We start from the raw sequence: 24,706 nt of genomic DNA, 5'->3' as shown, positions 1-24,706 counted from the left end.
GACAGAGCGGCTTATATTCAGGTGGGGCTTATTTATGGACAAAGAACGAAATATTTGCCAACACCCAGAGATGCGACTTATACTCAGTGCGGCTTGTATTCGTGAATTTACTGTATTCAAAATTTATGCATCGTGGAACTATCAGATGATTTTGATAATTTCTGTTAGACCTGTCAGTTTCCTTAAGAAGTCTTTTAGGTCATATTTTTTTGTGAAATTACTTGTCTAAATTAATTTTTTCTGCCTTTTTTGCAAGAGGTCAGGTAGTATGTGACCTGTATTTTGAAAATTAACAAAAGAATTTGACATTTTTTCTCCCTCAAAATCACGACAGGATAACATGCTTTGGAAATGTGCATGAATATGAGCATACTTCTGACATTTATTTCTCACTGATGTATCTGATTTATTCTCTGTGGTTCTTTGAATGATATATTAGAGGTCAAAATCTTTTTTTCCTAATTATTTCAGCAAACTAGAATTTTATCTTGCATAAATGTTCTGTAAAAGTCAGCAATGAAAATAAACAGAATTACCAGAACCTAAGATGAACCTATTTCAGGTTTTCATTTTGTTTATATTATTTTCTTTCTGTTTTGCACTGACATCACTTTAGCTACTTGTGTATATAAATGATGACTGCAAGAAGATTGTGTACAGCTTTGAATTCATACATAATAACAAGGACCTGTAAGATTTGATGTGAACAAGAATGAAGAATTGCATTTAAAATACTACTTTGCAGACTTGACCTCAATTTTCACTGGGTTTTGGTTGTTTTTTCTCTCAAAATCAAGTCTTTATCAACCCTGTGAACACAATAGTGATGTACATGCTGGTATTAGTGTGTGAGTCACTAAAAGCATCTGCTTATGGTTTTCAACCCAGATCACACAGATGAGACAAACTGGTTAAATCATGAGCCTAAAAATTAAGAAACTGATTTCATGTTTTAATTCTTCCTGAAAGACATAGGAAAATTAATTTGCTTTATTAGCTTATTTATCAACTTAATTAATTAGGAGACTTCATCTTCCCTTGTTTTTTCCTGTCTGTAAAACAGTGACCCAGTGACCATCCTGCTTTCTTTTCCTTGATTACCATCATATGTCAACATCTTAATAGTTCAAAGCTATTACAGTAATACAAAACAAGCAACATTCTTTGAATAATGGACTTGTGAAAATCCAAGGTATCTGCAAAAATAGATACTGACTACTGCTGATTCCTTAATTGCAATTATGGTATGCAGGAGAAGATCAACTCCATCTTGAGATTTAAGGTGAGGTTTATTTCTCAAAATCTGGGCCGAGGCATAGGTGAGTTGGGAAGATGGTTTGGACAGGAGGGGTTATTAATTTATTTTTATTCTTAAATTATGCCTTGAGGACAGAAAGGCTGAAGTAAGCTCTTATACATTTTATCTATCTCCTCTTTTGTAAAATGGAAAAGACCACTTCGATACTAGGGAATTAGGTAGCACATGGAGAAATTTTGAACACTGGACTGTGATTTTTTTAATGCCACTATGCTCTTATAGCAGCTCTTAATGCAATTCTGGCCTGGGGCAACCAGTGGTCTTGTGGACAATTCACATGCTGGGAATCAGTAAGGGCAGGGACTACTCTTAAAGGATTGATTTACATGTGGGGACTCTGAGAGGTAAGAAGCCATAGAAAAAAGCTACTTCAGGCCACGTGTCCTTTGTGCTTGAAATGAACGAGGGACATGTTTAATTTATTAGTTTGGATAGGTTCTGTGGCATCAAAAATGTTCAGAAACAGCAACTATACAGGCTACTAGGGTGTTGATTTATCCTAAGAGTTAAAAAACAAAACAACAAGCTACAATGAAATTAGTCAGTAATGAAAAAAAGTACAGAGGGATTGGGAAGTGAAATGGGAGAAAACAACATGAGTCTGAAATATCCTCCACCTGCTCATGCACTTTTGTTCTATATAAAACCTAAACTTTATTTCTGTGAATGGGTTAGGCATGTTCTGCATTCAGCTGCCTTCGTATCTGTCTCATCATCAGCATGTCTGCAGAACAATCATCCATCTCCTACTTAAAAACATCTCCATTCAGGGACCATTCAAAAAAAGGTAGTTTACAGAATGATCATTAGGATATGCCTAAAAAGTGTGGGAGGTGTTTTTACTATTCTCTCCCAATAAGAAAACAAAATTTTATCAATAAAGTTTTCAAATAACATAATCTGACTGCTACTAGTTATGAGTCTATTCATTTATTCTTATTTTTTAAGGAAATACATATATATGCCCTTATAGAGAGATGGGGTAATGAGGAAGTGAAAAGGCTTCAATAACAATATTGTCTGTTCTTTTCTGAAGAAAGGTTATATAGCTAATTTCAATACTGGGCCACGTTTTTACAAAGTCATGCATATATCAAGGCATTTCTCTGTTTTTTCTGTGATAAAGGATGACAGTTTCAGTTTCCATATCAGCACTGGACAGCAATTTTTTATATCAATAGTTCTTCAAATATAACAATTTCCCGTCAGTCTTTTTCATTTTTTTTTCTCTCTAACCATTAGTTTTTGGTTTTGTGCAGTGTGTCATCTCTCAATCCTTCAGCTCTATTTCTACTCTTTTAGTCAGACAATTGCACATAACATCTTGACAGTTACTGTATCTCAAATCCTCCCAAATTTTGCCAGTTACCAGTATACTAGAGATATGGCAATTGCTGTTACCTTTAAAGATACCAGTCAATGTATAAATATTTTGCGATATGCTGTAATGAAGCACAGATATGTTTTAGGTGCAGATTCTTAACATAACAATTGATAAAACTGGGGATTACAAAATATATAATATTTGCTACAGCTCTGCTTACATGTCTTACTGTTATATATATGTCCATGGACAAATAAATTTCAGGGTTTTAGACATATTTAATTACTCTTGAGAATGATAAACACATTTAAATCAATTTTACTGAAACTGTTTCCTTACCAAATGAAAAAAAAAATATTACAAATTTCAAATATCCTTTGCCCAGTACTAAGTCTAAATAGTTAAGCTTTACTGAAACCTAGATCATGATGAGACCTTCTTTCTGCATCTGCCTGCCTTTCAGTTTCTCTGGAAACAAATTACAGTGCTGGATTTTCTGTGAATATACACTGCACTTGTATCTCCATAGACTAAACCACTTCTGACAGTTTAGGTTTTTCTGTTAGTGCATGTCTTTTTCAATCTATGGATAAAATTCAAGTGTTCATTTGACTGGTGTTCTCTTTATATTTTCAGGTTCCCAGGAGTGAGGCCTATGGTTCTTTTTGAGATAACTAAAACTGAGAATTGACTTTTTTATCTGAAATAATATATATCATCTCTGCTTCCCAAATCTCCCTCTTCCTGTTAGTAGGATGTATTAACTTATGAAGACTCAGCCAAGAAATACAATGAGGAAAACATGTTCTTTGCCTTCTCTGACACATAAAAAATAGAGAATTAATTAGAAGTACAGCAGAATCCTCTTCTGCAGCCTGTTGATGTCCACAGAAAGAATTCTGTGGCCTTTGCACAATTACTAAGTGGCCAAAAGACTTGTTTTCAATGCATGAGATACAGCTGAGAGTCATAGTTTCACAAGACCATGAATGAGAAATGCCATATACACGGATGGCAATGAAGAAAGTAGCAGGTACATGATATATTGGAAGAAGGGACTTCTAATAAATAAAAAAGGCTATGCAGAAGACGTAAAGACAATAAATTAAATTATCCCACTACAAATCACATAGAAGGTGTTAGGCATAAAATTTTAGTAAGAGAGAAGGGACAAGAGCAGAGATGCAGCACACAGATTAGTTAATTCAGGGCATTAAATCTTGACTTTATTTCAGTGTACTTTTTATCTGAGTATCAAGTGACCTGCTACATTTTTCTGCCTTAAAAAGTACATTGACAGATCTGTTATTTGACTAACCTAATTTTATATGAAGTGACTACAAAATCAGAAATCAGAGCTGGAAGGCACCCATACGGATCCTCATGTTCAACATGATGACAAAATATTTTTCAGGGAAACTGTGGTTACGTGAGGTCTGCTAGAAAACCTTACTAAACAGGGCTGATCGAACATCACAATTATCCTCACGAGTCTCAGAAAATGATATTCATTGAACCGTCTTAAATAAACTCTTGGCAATTCAAGCACTCTTCACATTATATTTATACCTGAGCATTACATTCTGAGAGACACACCATATTAGCATATTAATTCAGTTTGTGTCATACTTACTAACTTTACTTGCAATTATAGAGAAATTATATTGTGCTGTGCTTTCTCTGTCCAGTAATTCATTAGTAGCAATGGTTCCTTCAGTAGTGTCTATTTTGAAGTAGTCCACATCACTCTTCCAATCCATGAAGTATCTGTATGTGAAAAATATTAAAGAAAGTAGATGCAAATGTGCAAATATTACTCATTTATCATAGCAGCAGTGTAGCTGCCTCAAGTTTTATTTTTCTCTTTGCAGCTATTACCATCCTTGCAGGAAAAAGACAATAAAGAATGATGTGTTTATTTCTTTTTTTGCTGAGTTGGAATGCTCAAGGGGAAATGGGATATAATAAAAGGTTTAGTACTCCTGGTGTTCAGATTATTTGAAAACCTTGAAGTCCCAAGAAGTCAATGCACATCTTCTATGACCCTGATTACTCATATCAACAACTTTGGAAGCCCTATACACGCTTAGAGGGAAAAAGAGAAGAGGTATGTGAAATAGGGCTTGAGGTATGGATGGTGATGAAGAACGTGCCAGATCTGGTCTCTTTACATCCATTTGTAGCTGCAGTGGGCTGTACATAGCCTCAAAAAGAGGTGTCCGAAAGGATTTTGGCAAGGTAACAGCAAGGGAGATGGAGAAGAGTATACTTATTCCCACAAATATACCGGATCAGTAAATAGCACTTTGCCTCTGTGAAGAACAAGTACCTTTCACTGGACCTGTGAGGAACGGGGAGACACCATTGATTTATATTGTTTTGCTTTGTTTTATTTTGTTTTGTTTTCCTGAGCCTTTAGTTGTCAAGAAGTATGAACATAGAACAGTTTTAAAACTAGAAATGTCTACTTATTACTTATTTTTCCCTAGCAAGGAATAGAAAGCAGAGATGCACCTGTAAACATAGCTGCTTAAAAGCAATGTGGTAACTATCCAAACTCATTTCCCTTAAATGCTAATTAATTTGAAAGTCTGTTTTCACATTTGATGCTACTGTTTGTAGTCATAACAGATTAATATTTTTTCTGATGCAATTGCCACCAGCTACTAATTTTCTTTTCATTGTTTGTCTCTTCATACCTTGATAGTGTTTCTCAAAAACTAGGGAGGATGAAATTGAGGAAACCATTTGTGAGCAGTAGGCAATAAGAACAAAATGGGACTCAACAACAAGTACATTCAGAAGATTATAATGCCTAGAGAACCACTGCTATGACGCCTCATTTCAAACAAACCAATGAGAATAAAAATAAAAGTTGCTTTTTCCATCTCTAATTAGAGTTATTTATGTATTTATTCAGAGGGAATGGAATGATAAACACTGTGTTTGTTTACTTCTGTAAAAGCAAGCAATGGTAGAAAGGAGTCATATTCACAAACAAAATATTTCTACTTGGTACTAAGAATGCCAATAGCTCTGAAAGACTTAAAGAGTAAAAAAGGCACAAATAAGGTGATGTACCTGTTTGGAGACAGTTTGTTCAATCAAAATCACAAAAAAAAAATCCTGTCTGTAGACGAAATAGGTTATTTCATCAATTGATAGGCATCATTACCAATTTACAGCTTTAATTGAAAAGCCTCAGAAATGCTTTGCTAAAGGCAGCATGTATCCTTTTACATAGTTGAGAGGGCACATTTTCTTGAATACAATATTATTATCTACCCATATTTGCAATTTCAATCTCTTTGTTCAAAATTTGCTTGACATTAAAATTATGAAAAATATATAAACCATTTATTAGAAATATCATTACCCTAAGATACTCTTTCAGGAGCACCAAAATTACTCTGTCAGACTTTGCATGTTTAATAAATTATAATTTCTTCCAAAATTAAATATACAATAACACACAAATAAACTAGTTCAATGCATGAGAAAGTAACTTGGCTTTTATTTCCCCTTAGGCAGATTAACTTTGCCTGAGTACCCTGCACATTGCAGTATGAGCCAGGGAAAAGACTGCAGGCCTTAATTCAAAGCACCATGTAGGGGATGGCCTCCTTCACCAGGAGGTTTTGAAATAACAGAAAACATATTAAGTATGAATATTGTTGTGTTTGAAGTTCAAGCATGAATATTTGTAGAATCAGAATCTAATAGCATCAGATTCTGTCTGGAAGCATTCACACAGGTGATTAACTTCATGCACAGACCCAGTATGCTTATTCCTAAACACAAGCATCAACAGGATTAAAGTCCACAGTAAACAGCGCAAGACTAGCACTACTCCTGCTGGTACTTATGGCAGAATTCTTCATGGCTTCTGTGGAAATGGAAATTGATCAATTTGATAAGAGCAGAACTGCAGCAGTTCTTTAAAATTCATAGAGTTCACTTTCATTGTGTTTACAGTGTGAAAACTATTATGCCATCACTGTTAGCATTGTTAGTATTTTTATTTATTTATTTTAATTTAATCTATTTTAATCTTTGGAGACATCCCTTTCTTCTCTTTCCATGTGCTGGAAATAAGCTTAAATTAGGCATGGTATTTCAACTCCTCTCATTTTAAGAATTCATATATTCAATTAGACTACAGAAGGGAGAGTTATAGGCAGAATTATTGGACATGCGTGGTCTAAACCAGATCAATTTACAGGAAAAGTTGCAAACAAACATCCATTCTTCCTCCTTTAATTGACTCTTCATGTATAGTACCCAAGAAAACATACCTAGCAGAAAATCCTCTTGGACACAGAACTTGTCCCAAGTACATCAGTAAACCTATAAAGCTTAAGAAAATAATGAATGGGACCCCATCTATCTGGTCTTAAAATGGAAATATTTTGGCACTCCCCAAGGGGAGGTCACTTTTGGTAAAGTGACCTTTTGATAAAAGCCTGAAGGAAATATAGCTTCCTTTTATAGGCAGAAAACACTCTTTCACACATCAATGCTTAGTGTGTAATTTTTTATAAATAGGACAGCAACAGCTAGTCTCTTTCTAAGGCCAACTGCATAGTCTGAGCTCTGTCCTTAACATGGAAAAAATTATTTGAAGAAGAGAAGAAATGGGAAAAATGTCTCCAAACAGAAAAAGCTATAACTTTCCCAAGACAAACCCAAATATCTGAGACACAAAGCCTGACATTTCTTGTGAGATTGGGATACACAGAGGAACATTGCGGAAATGCTGGTGTTAGGACAGCTGTCTAGATCTTCCAGTCATGGTCTAGCAGTTTGAAGCAACTGAGGTTGGTTTATTTGACTGCTCAGAGTGTCTGCAAGACAGACCATGGATAACTACACTAATCCAAAAAAGCATTTCCTTCCTTGAAAAGTTAGAGAAAACTTACTTGTTGATACAGGACAAAGTAGAATTTTTTTTTCAGAAGCCCCTGTACAAGCCTGCCTGGAGGCTCTCAGTACCAGACATTGATATAATTCGTATTCACTGTCAGGGAATACATTTTGACTTACCTGTCTCCCTGAATATTCTTTCCAGCAGAGTCTATTCCAGGTTATATTGTTGAAGGCAGGAAGTGTGTGGAAGGATATATCTTTGCTAACACTGCCTGAGTTTTCTCAAGTATAGCTGCATTTAGACATCATGTAGGATAGAAGAGACAGAATGGAAATAGTAAGTTTATAAAATTATAGGATTCAAGCCTGTAAAACTCACCCATAGCCAGACTTCTTAGAAGCTCCAAGAACTACGGACACTCGCCCTGGCTAGACAGTGAGGCTGAGTGTCCTTCATGAACTCTCACAGAACAATCCCATGGAAGGGACTCATCTTGCAAAGAGAGGAGGAGAACAGCAGAGGCTGAGTTGGCTCTTGCTGCAGCACAGAAGGTGGCAGTGCTTGATGGAGTGCTATTGAATATGTGAGTGACAGCAGGTCATCCTTTTGAGGGTAACAGGAACTGAGCCATTGAGCTGTAGTTGCTTCAGACTGTTATGCCATGAATAAAAGAGTTGGACAGCTGTCCTGTGCAGCTGGAGAAACCCGTGTGATAACATGCTCTGAAGGGAAGGGAGGTGGCAGGGTGTTAAGGAGACTGTGAAGCTTAGGACTTGGGATGCAATTTTTGGTCTTAAAAATGAGGAGGGGAAGATTTCTCCTGCCTATCATGGGAAATGCTTGCTCTTGGTGTTATGGTCATGTACAGTAATTTCACGATTATAAGCCGGACTGAGTATAAGCCGCACTTCTGGGTGTTGGTAACTTTTCATTCTTTGTCCATATATAAACCGCACCTGATTATAAGTCGCACATTACAATACAGAGTGTGATAAAAGGTATCTATTCTATCACCATCTGTTGAGGGTGGGGGCAGTAATGCTTATCTCCGCAGGAGATGTTCTGCTAATGAGCCATCCATTGAAGCAAAGCAGGGCATTGTTCTTTATCTTTTCACAACCCATCCTTCCTCCAGCCAGTCATTTTCTGCTAACGGCCCATTGAGTCCCACTGTGTGACTGATAAAATTACTTCATCCTATTGGAAGTTGTTCCAGTCAGGGGGAAGAGCCCAACATTTCTTACCTAGATAAAAACAGAGGTTTTGGGACACGAAGGGAGCCCCTTTCTCCACTTTCTCAACATCACCACTGGACCTCCAGAGGGAAACTGCACCTTCTGCAGGAGCACTGCTTCAACTGAATCACATCCGTCACTGCAGGGAGGACTGCAACAACATTTAATCAAACTGCTACCAACACCCTGCCTGACGGGGTGTCAGGTTGTACTCTGACTTTGTCAGGGTTTGGAGTTTGTTTCTTTGTAGTACTGTATTTCTATTTTAATTTCCCTAGTAAAGAACTGTTATTCCTAATTCCCATATCTTTTCCTGAAAGCCCCTTGATTTTAAAATTATAATAATTTGGAGGGAGGGGGTTTACATTCTCCATTCCAAAGAGAAGGTCCTGCCTTTCTCAGCAGACACCTGTCCTACAAACTAAAACAGCAACTTTTTGTTCTTTGTCCGTATATAAGCCGCACCTGATTATGAAACGCACTTTGGGTTCAGACCAAAATTTTAGTCAAAATGGTGTGGCTTATAATGGTGAAATTACTGTAATTTAAACCAGGAAATAGGCAAGGTAAGACATCTAAAAGTGTGTATGTTATAGAGGAAGTGAAGACTGCTTTAAAGCTACATTGGGAGAATTAAGGCTAAATACCAAAGACGTAAAACTCAAGGATTGACCTTAAAGAGTACTAAAGCACAAACAAGAGATAAGGTGCAAGATAAAAAAGGCAGTAGCAACATAGGATCAGCACAACCAAAATTAGGCATTCAAAGGTTAATGGGTTCTAAATATAGTGCCTTTCTGCTCAATAAACATTTCCTAAAAACAAATCCTATTGATTTTTTTTGTTGTTGTTGTTGTTGTTGTTTGAGAGGGACAAAGAACCAGGTGATAGAAGAGCTTTATAGAAATACTTTCATTTGCCTCAACTCACACTTTGCTGATGTAAAGCACATTGCTTACTCTAGTACCTAGTGACTTAGAACACTCGTTTTTTTTTTAAAGAAAAATATTGCAAAGAAAGAAAAGAGATGAAATAACAATAATCTGTAATGTGATAGGTCACAATTTGTGTATATAATCTTAAATTGTTTAAACTTCTTTCACTTTAAGTTTTATTTAAATATTAAACTGCAACGAAATGAAATTCGGGGTCCAGGACAACTTGGGAGATATAAATACCACCCATCATATAACAAATAATAAGCAGTAGCCTAAAAGCATTGGAACCATAAATTAAAGCTAAAAGAATTCTGGTGGGTATTGTGACCAGTTAAGATTGTTTTGCAATTCCAATACATATATAATTAAATAGATGAAAGAAGCATTAAAGCAGGAATAGCAAAAGAGGTGAGGAACTGGAAGAATACAAATGAGATTCTAGCTGTGATGAGACTACCTGAAAGCCCAAAGAAATTTTCATTAGTAGAATAATCATGTGCTGTGGCTTAAAAGTATTAGATCTCTGCATATAAACAGATGTTGAGAATATGACACTTCTACAACACAATTTAGTCCTGGACATTATATCAATAGACAAACATAAAAAAATTAGAGCAAACTTACAAAGAAGCAAGGAAAATGGGCTTGGGTCTAGGAATTTCCAAGTTATGAGGAAAGATTAAAAGAACTAACATATGCTTAGCTTGGATAAGAGCTGAAAAAAAAGAGACAGGATAATGGCCTACAGATAACTGAAGAGCTTCAACAGCAAAAAGGGGAGGGGAGGATTTTTTCAACTTAGAGAAGTAAAGGGACAAAAATCAGAAGGGAAAATTTATGTGCTGTAGCAAATCTTTCTGTCAGTGATGCACATTATGCTGCACACCAGAGGAATGACAGAAGTGTTATCACTTAGTACTAAAAAAGAAAGCTGGGTAATGTAATAGAGACTGTGCAGTAAAGGAAATTTCTAGAAAGTTGGCATGATAATCCTTATAGTCTCTGTAATCATAAACTCTGTTAATAGGAAACCGTATAATCATACCAATCATACTCATCATAAAGTGCAGTTACAAGTCTTTTAAAATGTAAAAATGATTTTCAGGTCTTTTTAAGACTGACATTATTAAAACATAGAAAAACGGAAAAATCACTCCTCCAATGAGAAACAAGAAATTCAGACTTCAAGTCAAGCCTGAAAGAATTTAAAAAGTTAGAGTCTGCAATGTGTTGAGGCATACAAGCTACATGTCTTCCAAAATCCCAGCCTGCCACCAAAATTTCCTTCCTGTAACTCTAAATCCATTCACTGAGTTATTGTGTAAAACTCAAACAAATCTTATCACTGTATTTGCATAAATATGAGAAACTCTAAGTCAGAACTTATTACTCTTCTCAAAGACAAATGTTAAACTCTTCTGTTGATTACTGGAAGTATCTTCCATTCCAGTTATCACAGAGGAGTGATTTCCACGGTTTTGCTAAAGGTGCAGTCAAGAATTTTTGAAATGAGTCCTCAGTGTAAAAATATTGAATCAAATAATCCAGCACAAGATTTTCCAATTGCTGAGAAGGTTTTTATATTGCAAAATATGGTGCAAAAGTACATGAATGTCTGCTCTCAGAGTCGCAGCCATCCATGGAACAAAGGCTTGCTGGAGAAATTGGGTGTTTTGTGTGAGCTGCACCACAAGGGCACAGGGACTCATCAGCTGCAAGAATTCGTCAACACAGTCTGCCAGGGATTTGTCTGCTTTGGCAAGTTTCTCAGCAATGACTGATATCAGCTTGTCACTGTAACCCATGCATGCCTAAAGAAGTCATTAAATTCAAACAGGTATAAATAAATTTAACAAAACCTTTTATTTTCTTTCACTAAATAATAATACAGTCATCTGAGTATTTACAACTGAATAGGATTGTTAAATTTCCAGTCTTTCTCAGGGCTACAGCACTTGAAGTAATATTATATTTATTTATTTTCTTTTTCCATACCTTCTTTCAACTTGAAAATTACCCTTGACTCTACTTCTTGTGGTTTTCTATTAACTTGAAAATGTTGTTTCACACAGTTTTATAGGAGCAGAAATACTAAAGAATATTTTTCTTCCCTGCGCAGCATGGTAATATGAAATAAAATGTCACATACTACTTGCTCAACAGTAGCAGGCAGGTTTTGCATATAATTCATGTTGTCCTGTGCTAATAGAATCACAATAATTTTTAACTCCCCTTTACACTGTACAACTCAGAAGCTATTGTGCTGTATTCATACACATCATTATATATGTGAAATATTAGATATTTTAAAAAATAAAATTATCTTCTCTTGTGCAGAACTCCCAGTTTAATACCTTGGGTTTAATAGTGTGATATTCTTCTTGAAGGAAGTAAATGCAATCAAGCTTACCTATTTTCACATAAAACTATTATCTGATATATTCATACCAAGAATATTAGAAAAATATAACACTAATAACAGCAAAATAACATTTGAAGTTTTGTTGTAAAAGTTGCCTGTCATTAACCAAAAAAAGGATGTTTTTACATAGCAGATGCTACATCCACTAGGATGCAGAGTATTTTTTGTTTCTATGTTTTAAATAATTTATTAAGCCATCTCCCTTAATGGCAGCAGAAATTTTATGTACCTTTGCTGAATATCTTCAGAACGCTGCTGAGGCATTAGAGGTCAAAGCAAGGGAAACTTGGACTGGTCTGCTGTCACATCATGTCCCTTCAGTAATCCTATTGATACCAAGGAGATCCCAGAAGCACCCTACCCATGGCAATACATAATTGTCTCAAATACATTGGTTTTGTTTTGCTTTTTTGGAGGGAAACACTAGAAATGGAGGCTAAACAGTAACAAACAAACAAAAAAACCCTCAATGGAGAAAACCCAGTTCTATCTGAAGTCTGAAAAGGAATCAGCACTGCCATTCACTACTAACTATTGCCATAAAATCTTAATATGACGTCTCTCCAAAGTGCCCAGGCAGAACAGTCACAGAAGGACTTCTGCTGCTGTTTCAGGTTAAATAACTATCTCCTATCCTGAACTCCCTTCCTGCTTTGTACCAGCATTATCCTGTAGTTCTCTCAAATATATTTTCCTTTTCAGTTGAAAAGGGAGAGTTTGTAAAAATGTAGTTTGGCTACAGCTGCTTTGTGACCTAACCAGTGTCACAAGTGGGTCATTTCTCAGTTGTGCTTGCAGAACTGATCTCAAAAACCACCTCAAGTGTGATGTTGAATTGGTATAATAAAATGCAACCAAAAATGAGCAGCCAACTAATAAGGGGAGCATACATTGGAAATTTTTAGAGGCATTGCTTTGTTCCAAGGTATCAAAAAATTAGAGGGTGCCATGTGGGTGATGTTGTAGAAGTGGTAGAATTGTCTTTATACCACATCACACTCGATACACCTAAAAAAAATGCACCCCCAAGTTTACTGACATGCTAAAATATTTGTCAGTTTAACTATGATTTTGCTTTCAGCATTTCCCACAAAAAGCCATATTCCTACATGATTTTGCAGAGATTTTCAAATGCACAAAACACTGAGGTAAAGTTTTTGTGATAGTCCAGGCTGACTGCTTTTGAACATCCCAGTGAGGTAATATATTTAGGTTTTTTTAGGAGGGATAGTTTTAGCATTAGTTAAAATATTTTGGCTTAAAAGTGGAGAATTCTGGGATTATTTGACAGAAGCCCAAATAAATTGCTGTCTCTGTACCCTCTTCCAAAGGAGAAATTATAATTTCTCAGACTGTTATCCTGTGATCTGTACTTCAGCCTTCCCACAATGAGTGTTGTCTATACTTTCCATCAGCGCTGATGCTTAAGAGAAGGACAAAGGAATTGTTACACTTTGGGAGAAGGTATGAATACTTCTTGTCATTGTTCCATGCCTATCATTTTCATGTCTTTCATGAAACACAAGAAAAAAAAGTTTGAGTCTTTGGCATACTACTTGAAGGGGTTCACAGTCCTCCCTACTTCTGTGATTTTAATCATGAGGTTGAAGGTTTAGTGACATTAGCGGTCAGTATCTTACTTGGTCTGGAATGAGCAGTGTATCAGTGCAAATAAATTATACTTTGCTCCTTGGAGAAGATCAACCATTATGCCAAATTAATTGACAGGAAAGCAGTGGCTGCAGACAGCTAAACTAATGATGGGTCAGAGTCAAGCGAGGGAAGCTGCTAAACTTTTCATAAGCCTTATAAATCTTACATAGGAATTTTAGTAAAACATGCTAGGTAATATAGGAATTAAAATGTGCTGCAGTTCAGTTATCAGCCCTTCCAAACTGCCAATTCCTCCTGTCTGCAATTTCCTGTGATTTCTCTTCCCTCTGCCTTTAAAGGTTTTGTTCATTTGTTTATCTGACCCTCCAGTCAGCTCTACTGTCTACTCTGTATTTCTCATTACCAGCTGAGTATCTTATCAAAGGCTGTCGTCATTTGGAAAATGCATTGTTTTTATTCAGTCTCAGCATCATTTTTCCTGCTTCATTGAGCAGGCAGAGCTGCAAGACAGCCAGGCAGAGGGAAAGCTTTGTCCTGCAGTTTAATTAAGTCTCAGTTTTTGGACTGTGAGCAGAAGGCATGTTGGACTTAACATCCCTCACTCCCAGCTTAGCAGACAATCCTGCTATGGTGGGAAAGAAGTAGAGCACTTTCTACAACGGCACCCCACATTATAGGCCATGAACATAATTTCACCCTGATTTTGAAAGGTGTACATTTGCCCTTTGCCCTGTTGCCCACGGTCTATTCTTTCCCCTTTCATCCAGCCCACAGCAGGAAGAACCCACCGCCTGCATTCTCCAAAGTATCCGGGCACCAGAGGGCACATCTCACACTTGGTGAAGAAGAGAAGGGATCTTGTTTTGATGGTTTATGTGGGGAAAGAGCATGCTGTGATGAGTGTCTGGAGTGTATGAGTATCTCTACTAATGGGCAGAGTGAGTATAGAAAGATAGAGCAAGTAAATCTGAATGGATACTGCTACCCTAAAGAAAGCTGAAAGGAGGAAAGCAGATGCTATGACTCCATCACATAGTCTGCCTAAGTAGAAACCTAAAATTTATTTTTCACTTGGGTGCATCTGACATAAAACCCGAAGGATAAAACAAAGGTGCTTCCTGGGCCGCTGTTCCCATGCCTAGCCTTGCCATGCTTTGTCTTCTGATAAAGTGCTAAGACACTAAATATCATAAATACTAAAAAGGAGAGTTGACTTACTGGCATATATCCAATAGAAATAATCTTTGATTGTTTTGTTTGGCATCATGGAAATACGTAAATATTAGCTCTGTTCTATATCATTTGGAACAAAAATCTGAACAAATATCGTATATTTTTATCCATTGAAAAATCTGAAGTAAAATGCTGATGCTCAGACAATCAAAGGAAAAGCGAATAAAATAACCATGCTGACTCTAGAGAAAACTGCAGCACACAGTAAAAGATTTATTGCTTGCTTAGATCATCAGTTGGGACTCGGGTTGTCAGCTGGATCTGCAAGAGGAAACAGTGAAGTCAAGAATTGGAGGCTTTTTTGTGCTGCTTTGAAACTGGTTTAGTGAAGTGCTTATAAAATAAGAGATTATTCAGAGAAATGCAGAGCTGCTGTATTATCCTCTTTCATTTCTCCTCCCCAAGCCTCTGATGCATCAAGGAATGCAGAATCTGCAGAGGTCAGTGTAAGTATGAAGTCACCTTTTCAAAGGTTTTATGAATTTTATGAGGACACCAGGCAAAAGTTGCTGGATAAGCATCTCCTTGCTCCCATTTGCATGCTGATGGTCTGACCTGAGCAACATCAGGTCCCATCCCTTATTTCTAAAATTGGTTCCTCTATACTCCTGTCTGAGTTGAATTTCTTTGCTGTGTTTCCTTCACACTATTTTCAGATTTATTTTCTAAAATAATTTGTAGTTAGAGATCTGTATACTTACTATTTCAATGAATGCTGACAGCAGTCTTTTTAGCCATCATAGATTCCCTTTCTTTATTTTCCCCAGATTCTGTTCCAGCTTATTAAAGATGAGTGTCACTGAATTAGATAAGGGTGAAGATTGGCAGGAACCTCTACAGGTCATCTGGTCCAAACCTTCTGTTCAAGTAGGGACTCCTAGATCCCCTCGCCCAGGACCAACTCCAAATATTTTTTTTTTTTTTATATCTCCCCAGAGAGACACTCCACCACCTCCCTGGGCAATCTATGCCAGTGCTTGGTCAACCTCACAGCAAGAAGTGTTTCCTGTTCCTGATATTCAGAGAAAACCTGTATTTCAGTTTGTGCCCACTGCCTCTTGTCCTGCCCCTGGACACCAGTGAGATGAAACTGTCTCCATTCTCTTTGCACCTTCCCTTCAGGTGCTCCTATGTGTACTAAGAGCATTTACAACTGTTAAGACCCTCCTGAGGCTTCTCTTCCCAGGACTGAACATTCCCAACTCTCTCAGGCCTTCCTCATAGAAAGAATATTCCAGTTCTTTCATCATCTTCAAGGCCGTTTGCTGGACTCCCTCCAGTATGTCCATGTCTTTATTGTACTGAGAAGCCCAGAATTAGGACACAGTAAAAATAGAAATATCTGAGATCTCTTTGCATCTGGAGTCAGAATATGACTGAAATTTCAAACACAGAGATCCCAAAAAGTATAAAACTCTCAAAAACCCAGTTTTTTTAATTCTATTTAAAAGCCTGAAAACAGAAAATGAACTAACAAAGTGCAAAATATATAAGAAACTCTGTATGCAATAACTATTTAGTCATGATAATAAACTTGACTATTTTAGGACAGGAAAGTATGCTTGCAAGCAGACCCAAAGGACAAATTCAGAAGGAAAGGACTTGGAATTTGACTACGTTAAAATGGTAATTATCATAGTGGAAAGGGATGAAAGACCTTAAATGAAAAATATTGGGAAGCTTATTTATTTTTCTATACTATTGAGATAACTTCAGGGTCGGTTTGGTGTACCAAAGTGCAGATTATCAACTGACACACTTCCCTGTAGGACACAGTTTTTTCTTAGACATAGTTTTAAGTTCTGAACCCTCTTATTTCTCTGTCAAGACCTGAGAGGTTCACCAGTTTAGGTGATGTGATAATAACAATGGCTATTAAAGCTCTGTTTTAATCTCACAATTTCTAACTAGAATTCTTGAGAAAACCATTCCTGAAGAAATTTGGAATAACAGTCCTTGATGAAAAATCAGGAAGACTATTATTTGAGGTAGAATTACATTTTGTGCCTCACTGATGAGAACTGGCTTTGTAAAATCACATCACCAGGTGGTACAAGTGCTGCGAAATAAACCAGAAACTATTGTGAACTATTAAGATCATATTGTTCCTTTCCCCTCACTTTGGTTACTTTGCTGTGCTCAATTAATTTAAAAGCTTTCCTTGCCAGGTTGCTCTTTGCCTTGGATCCAAATGCATACTTCTTGATTTTCAGCATCCATTTCCTTCACAAATAGGCCATTCACTGAGAGCTGAAGTCCATAAGCTCCTTGAGAGTACACATCTATTTCAGTTCAATCTCCTGACTGACATTTTATAGCGTAATATGACTGCATATGCCAACAGAAGATCACTTGCTGTTTTTCACAAGCTTCAGTAAGTTGATGAATTACTGACTGTAAATAAAGGTTAGTGGCCTCTCTCGGTTTTAGACTTTGTTTTCAGTTGCTTTTGACTTGCTGGACTTCAGAAATAATATTTCATGCTTCAAGTGCATCCAGGAGTTGATCTAGGAAAATTTATACATGTCAAATTAATCCCATCTGTCTTTTATTTGGGAAGGTCTGATTTTTCACTTGCACAGTCTTTCTGACTTGTACCAGAAAGTACTTACCTCTGCTCCATGTTCCTGCCAGTCTAAAGAAAACCCACACAGATCAAAATGTCAGTCTGCATGTGAACCAAAATTGCAAGGAAGGATTTTTAACACACGACTCCATCTGTTTCCAGTGAACTTGCTGTAGCATCACAGAGGGCTAATGACTGACTACATTTACCTTCCCCACTGATCATGTGTGATTGCTTCAGCCTTAAGTATATAGATTTAAGATTAAGGTTAAGACAAATTCACACCTTTTTTTGTAGTTTCTCCTTATAGTAACTCCCAGTTGATTCCCAAATCAAGGTACCACAGACCCTGAACTGATACAACTGAGCCACTTACCAGCTGAGCTGTGATAACTGCATGCATCTAATCCATTGCAAGTGTAAAATAAAATATAGTAATTTAAACTACCATAAAGGGGATTGCCACAATAATTTGTTATTCACGTGTTGTTTTATGGTAAAAGTAAGGCAGAAACTGCCGCTAGAAAAAAAGCTCCTTTTGATGGACAATTTATACACATAAGAAAAATATTTTTCTGCCTTCTGTTTGAAGAGAAGTCACTTCTCTGTTTAGTTCCTTAAAACCACCCAGTTGCTGAGGAGGAAGACAGGTCAGTCAAACCTAGAGAATGGCAGAGCAATATATGGCACCATAGGAGAAAAACTTACAGGAAAAGGGTGATAGAGTAGAGAATGTGATTGCTTGAGGTCATGAAGTTTAGGAGCTAGAAAACAGAGAACAGGGGAAGAGTCAAAAAGTGGGGAGAAGTGGGAGCCAGAATCAGGAGTTCATTGCCCTATATTAAGCATTGCTGAAAGGTAGATAGATGGGGATCTTCCTGAGTACGTAGTAGTTTGGTGCTCACTGAGCCAAATGAGAATGGAAAGGAGATGATGGTGAGGAAAGAGCAGATGTGTCTGCCAAATATACACCGTGGGATTCAGAGAAAATGTTGGAGGGAAGCCCAGTTTCCATAGTTTTCAAAAGAAGATAAAGTAGCTAGAACAAAGTGAAACAATTACATCAAGACACTGAGATCAAAAGAAGCGTCTGTCCACAGCAGAAGAAAGGAAGAGGGTAGAAACTAATGGGAGAAGGTTCAGCAGTAAAAATACAGAAACCAACCACGGGAGGAGGAAAGACTGTGGAATAGGAGACTACTATTAAGCAGAGCATAAGAGATATAAGAAAACAGTGAGCTGGTAGGAGGACAGAAAAGGATACCAAGGCATCTGCAGTAGAAACTTAGAAGTAGTTCTGTAGGGATTTGAATTAGATAGTTTGGATAAGTTAGAACTTATAGAATAGAATCCTCCTATGGAATAGAGGTTTTAAAAGTGGAGTGGGTAACAGGGATTTCATAAAATGCAAAGGATAGAGTATAGCTAAAATTGCAACGGAAACGGACTGGAGGCAACAGGGTAAGAAGAGTGTAAAACCACCAGAGCAGGTGAGAAGGAACCAAAATTCATGAGCCTCAACATCTCTCATCTGTAAAAAACTGACTTGTTTCTCTCCAGTATGATACCATACACAGAAAAATATGTGTCGCCTAATCTGATATTAAATGAAGACACTTGAGGTGTTGGAAAGACTTTCTATATATGTATGCAACTGTAAGATACACTTTAATGTCACAGGGTGGGACTTTCCTTTTTGAAGAATAAATAAATTCAAAAAATGTAGGTGCAAAAAGTCAGAAGAGTTATAGATCTGAAAAGCCACACTCTTGCATACTTTAATTCATCTTGTTGGTGCTTGTACATTAAGATACGATGTTCTAGGATTCTGCAAGAAATCTTTATTTTCTTAACTTAATGTGACAAAGTATTTTTTCTGGGGAAACAGAACCTATTCTTAAAAGTATATGGAACATTGTGAACTAGTTCATAAAGAAAAATAAGGCTTTTCCTTTGGAAGTACATGCTGAGAATATAGTCTTATCCCCATGATGCTGAGAACAGGACTGATCTATGTACACATGGTTTTTTGCTTTAAAATCAGTTTAATGACTCTGGACTTGGTCATGAAAATGCATGCTCCCCACAGCTTTCCTGCTTTGAGTGGCTCTTTTGGTTCATAAGGCAAAACTCCTGAGTCAAGCAGAGAAGACCTGAAGGACAGTGTTTTGGCACAGAATGCAAAACTCACTGTTAATTAGAGTGAACTGGTATTCACATCAGGACAATGATCCTCTTATACTTTATGCCAGAATATAATCTCCATGGAAATCTGACAACTTCAGACATGTCAGTGCAAAGTTGTTGAACTTCTCACACACTGTTAGACAGAGCTCAATAGGAGGTACTGCAGGTAATTCAGTCTTGCCCTCCATTTCTGCTTTCTTGTTATTTAGGCAGCTTTGTCTATAACATTCATGCTGTACAGACACATAAAAGAGTGATCTTTAGGAAGTCCTAGAACCGCTCATCCCAGAAATACAAGGATCTTTACCAAAAAATTGCAGAGTTACAAATTGCAGATATTTTAACACACTAAGAGACAGCAGCTTTTTTTCCTCCCAGTCATCTTCAAACTGTAATAAACTAGAGGAGCCTGACAAGAAAATGAGATCAGAGCTGTTTTTGCAAGTGCTTTGGGATTTTTAATGGCCAAAAAGTACATAGGACTTCACCTTAATGTGTATGCTGCGCATTTCTTGAACACTATGGACAAAACGGGAATAGACAAAACAGATCACCTGAGACACATAAGCTCCAGATTTAACACAGTTTGAAAATTAGGTGCACAGGGGTAATGTTCTAAAACAGCTGCAAAGCCAGTCACTCCTGCAGGTGCTGAATACCTGCGGTTTTTTTTCTCCTTGTGCTTAATTTCCAGTTCCTTACGGAATGTATGCTCTGTGCCCTTTCGCTCCAGTATCTCTAGCAAATACCTTCCTACAAACACACCTTTTTAGGCTTCTGACTTGTCTAAAAATTTGACACAAGTAATAGAAGAAAAGAGAAAAATAATATAACCCTCGCCATTTTCGATGTCCTCCAGCAAAATATTTTTCATTAACAGCCGAATCCAGTTTTTGTCCTTAGTCATTATCTTCCCCTTCCTGATGTACCTAACACAACAGATGCAAAATTTTTGTTTGATAACATGAATTTAGTTACTGGAACAAATACTGTTTCTTTTCATGTAAACTGTTCTAGCTTGCTTTGCTGTCTGGAGTTTTACCTTCTGTTGCATACAGTGCAAGTTTTATCCCAGTCTTTATTGTTTGGCAGACTGTTGACTATTGTTTTTTCTTTTACTGACTTCTTAATGGCCAAACCATTCCAGGAAGACATTTCACAGAAAAATGAATGAATTTGGAAAGAAACTACAACCAGTAGTGCTACCAGTACTATCTAGTAATTTGCATGGGCTGTGTCTTCAAATTTTCCCATTTGTTTTGAGGGCATATTTGCTCAGAAATTGCTTGGACTCCATTGCAATATGATGAAATTGATGAATTTAGCTTTATGAGATCGTCTAGATTTTAAACAGCTAATAGAGAATGATTGGTTAAGACACAATAAGAACTTGCAAGCACATTCAGTGCCTTCAAACTAATTTACACTTTTCTAAGTTATGGTCTTGCCTTGTTTTTTGTTTGGGTTTTTGTATTTAGAGGATATAAAACTTATGGAATATTCAATACTTATACATTGGTGTATTGGGTCTGGCTGAGATGGAATTCATTTTCCAAAAACAGACTTCACAGTGCTGTGATCTGCATTGGTACCTAGAAAGGTGTTGATAACACACCAGTGTTTTGGCTACTATTGAACAGCTCTGGTACACCATCAACTCTGTGTCTCCAAGATTTCCCAAGATCCTGAGAGGGGACACAGCTATGCCAATTAAATTAACAAAAGGGATAGATCATACCATAGGATATCAGCCCAAATATAAAAGCTAAGGAAAGGAGGAGGAAGGGTCGGGTTGGGGGAGGTGGCATTTGTCATTTAAAGGGTTTGCCTTCCAAGAAACCACTGCATGTTTTGAAGCCCTACTTCCCAGGAAGTGGCTGAACGTCCCTTGCTGATGGGAAGTAGAGAATAAACTTTTTTTTTTTCTCTTCACTTATGCATGCACAAAGTTTCATTTTTTGCTTTGGTAAACTGCTTTGTTGAGTGTTTTCCATCTTATTTTCTCTCCCCTATCCAGCTGGGAAGGGGAGTGATAGGTGGGCACATGGCATCTCTCCAAGGTCAACCCACCACAGTGTTTTTAGTGCCCAGGGAGTGAGATTCTCTCTCTTTCTCTCTCTTTCTCTCTCTGTCTGACTCAATCTGTCTATCTGACTCTGTCCATCTGTCTATCTGTCTATCTTGCATGTATATAGTAATAGCAGTTATCGAGTAGCAAGCTCCTTTGTGAGACATGAGGTTTGTTAGCTGCACTCCGTATCTCTTTGTTTTGTTGAGTTTGCTGGGAACATGTTAGCACAAACAACAGCTCTGTGCTTCGCCCTTTGCATTGTAGCCTAGTTTTGCAGGGGAAGCTATCTTCTGTGGATGATGAGGAAATACATCTCCCTCTCCCTGCCCAAGATTGATGTGAATGGGTTTATAATGCAGGCTCCCATGGTCACTGCTGATCCTTATTTAAGTTGCTTAATACTGTTAATAGTATTAACGAATACTATTGGCCCACACTATGGGATTTGTGGAATCTGGTGTCTTCCTGGTGTGAGACAAAACAAACTTTAAGTATGAAGACGTTGAAATCTGCCCTGAGGCATTCAGTTCCTGAGTGGCAGGGTGTGTGTAAGATTTGGGCAGGTTCATAGGGTGGTTATGACCTCCAGTTACCTGCCACTTTACACCTGAACACGTGGCCAACCCTGGCAAACTGATCCATCAGTGATGGAAGGGTGCCTTGCCCACCCCAATGTAAGCCAGCAGCTTCTTGCCCTGTGTTGGTGCCTGACCTTGCCTGACAAGCCATTCTTTAGTCCTCACAGAGGACTGTAGCTGAGGCAGGAACCCAAACTGCATTTGAGGACACTACAGCTGATACAGGATCTCAAACCACAGCAACTACAGTACTTGCACCAGTAGTGGAAACAAAGTAATGGAAAAGGCAAACTAGAGATCCATACCATTGATAAGAAAGGGTGGGAGAGGAAGAAGAAGGAGAAGGAGGACAATCAGGAGAGGAGTGGACAGATGATAAAACTGGTCCTTCAACAAAGAAATTCGAAAGAGTGGGACAAATTAAACAGGACTGTGATGTTACTCGTTCCTTGACCTCATGAGAGTTTTGAGATGTGCGGAAAGACTACAGTCACCAACCAGGTGATGCTGGGATAACAGGGCTGACAGTCAACAATTGAAAGGTCATGAAGCCACAACCGCTAAAATCCTTGCGAGGGATGGGGAAATTGAAGGAGGAATTGGAAAAGAAGGAGCAATTTTCAGTCTCTGGGGATGACCTCTCTAAAGCATGAGGGCATGATATCCATTTAAGGAAGATCTTGTGAATTCCCCAGGAAAATGGATCACAGCAGATGAAGGTGTCCAGTACATGAGAGAATTAGAAGTCCTGGAAATGGTCTATAGTAAAGTAAAAAGTGATAATGTCCTTGTCTAGGTTTAGGGACAAATTTTAGGAGAAAATGCCCTGGAATGAGCATTTGCCAATGCGAGAAATGAATCCTAGTGGGTTAAAGTGAAAAAAAAATCCCAAACTGTTAATTAACAAAGAAAAAAACAAAAGGGTGCCCTCAAGGCACGGAAAAGGATTGAAAAACTGCTAGATATTGAAATTTCAAAAACTTAACCCCAACTCCCTACCAGACAGCATAGCCATGAGGTAAAGATGGAAGCTGCCCTTCTTTGTCTCAGGGAAGGGGAGGAACAGGACCTAGCATAGCCACTCGGGCAGAATAAATGGGAATCTTTCTGATGTTAGACTCTTCCTCACAGCAGGAGAAGCTGGTAGGTTTTAGTGTCCTTCCTCATGTTGGTTCAGCTTGTTTGAGGTCTTGAGTATGGGATGACCTCTCCCCACCAGCTCCCCAGATAGGCTGGGGGAAAAAAAAAAGTTCAAAAGAAAAAAGAAAAAAAAAAAAGCCAGAACAGTTCAAGGGGAAAAAAAACCCCACAAACCAAAAAAAGAAAGCAGTGTCCCAAAACAAAAGAGGCCATGCTTTATTTTCTGATGGATCTTTCTTCATGGTAGGAAACATTGGAGATGGAAAGCTGCTGTGTGGAGTCCTACACAATGACTGCTGAAGAAAAAGAAGAGTCAAGCCTATTTGTAGAAGTGAAAGCCATACAACTAGCCCTATATATTGCTGAATAAGAAAAGTAGCCTGTATTCTATCTCTGCACTGACTCCTGGAGGGTGGCTCATGTCCTGTGGTTGTGGCTGCAGCAATGGAAGAGAACTAACTGGCAACACAGGGGCAAACCCATTTCAGTTGCTGTACTGGGGCAGGACATCCCTGCACAGGTAGAAAATAGGACTCTGAACACAAGTCATGTAGATGCACACGTGCTCCAAAAGTCATATCATTGAAGAACACCAGAACATTTTGGGACATAGTTCATGTTTTTCTGTGGGCATGAACCAGTTGAATCAACTCATAAATGTGACCCCAGAAGGACTTAGGCAGTTTGTTGGTGTACGGGGTCAGCTAGAAGAGCAGGGAGTCTAAAATGTGGGGGTATTAACTGTAGATGGGCATTTGGACATTCAAGTAGCGATTTCAGGGTTAAAAACCATAGACATGGACATTATAAAATATAAATGGCTTAGGATTCAGTATTCCAGTGAACACATTACGTGGCTAGACCATTGAGAGAAAATTGTTTTTCTTGCATAGTTGCAAATACAGAATCAGGAAAAAGCATTTGAGTCTTCTAGGAGGGTTTGCAAAATAAAAAACTCTCACTGAAACTGTTTATGCATCCAAATTATTCCACTGTCATAATAAAAACTGCTCAGCAATGTGATTAAAGGCTTTCTATCTATCTGGTTGTAAGAGAGTATGGTTTGTAAGGTTTTCAATAGAATATTGACTTCACTGGGGCTATTTTCACAGGCTACCACTAGGGAAAAAGATTCCAACTTCAGTCTTTGTTAGAGAAGGTTTTGATCCTTTTTCAGAGAAGGAATGTATCAGACTTATGAACAAATAAATAT

At 37.6% G+C, this 24,706-nt stretch overlaps 1 protein-coding gene across 5 annotated transcripts in view; it reads right to left on the bottom strand.

Annotated features, from left to right (window-relative positions):
• The window catches only part of CDH12 (cadherin 12), an 829,389-nt gene that overhangs the window by 14,012 nt on the left and 790,671 nt on the right, over positions 1–24,706 (bottom strand). For all 5 annotated transcript variants that reach the window (XM_033063831.1, XM_033063813.1, XM_033063839.2 and 2 more), the window contains one exon: positions 4,276–4,409. In XM_033063831.1, the coding sequence (XP_032919722.1) occupies positions 4,276–4,409 (134 nt within the window). The remainder of the gene's footprint in view (positions 1–4,275; positions 4,410–24,706) is intronic.

Source organism: Catharus ustulatus, chromosome 1 (genome assembly GCF_009819885.2).
Source record: "Catharus ustulatus isolate bCatUst1 chromosome 1, bCatUst1.pri.v2, whole genome shotgun sequence".
NCBI classification, from domain to species: Eukaryota; Metazoa; Chordata; class Aves; order Passeriformes; family Turdidae; genus Catharus; species Catharus ustulatus.
Note: the sequence above shows the minus strand (reverse complement) of the source record. Positions and strands in the feature narration are given on the sequence as shown.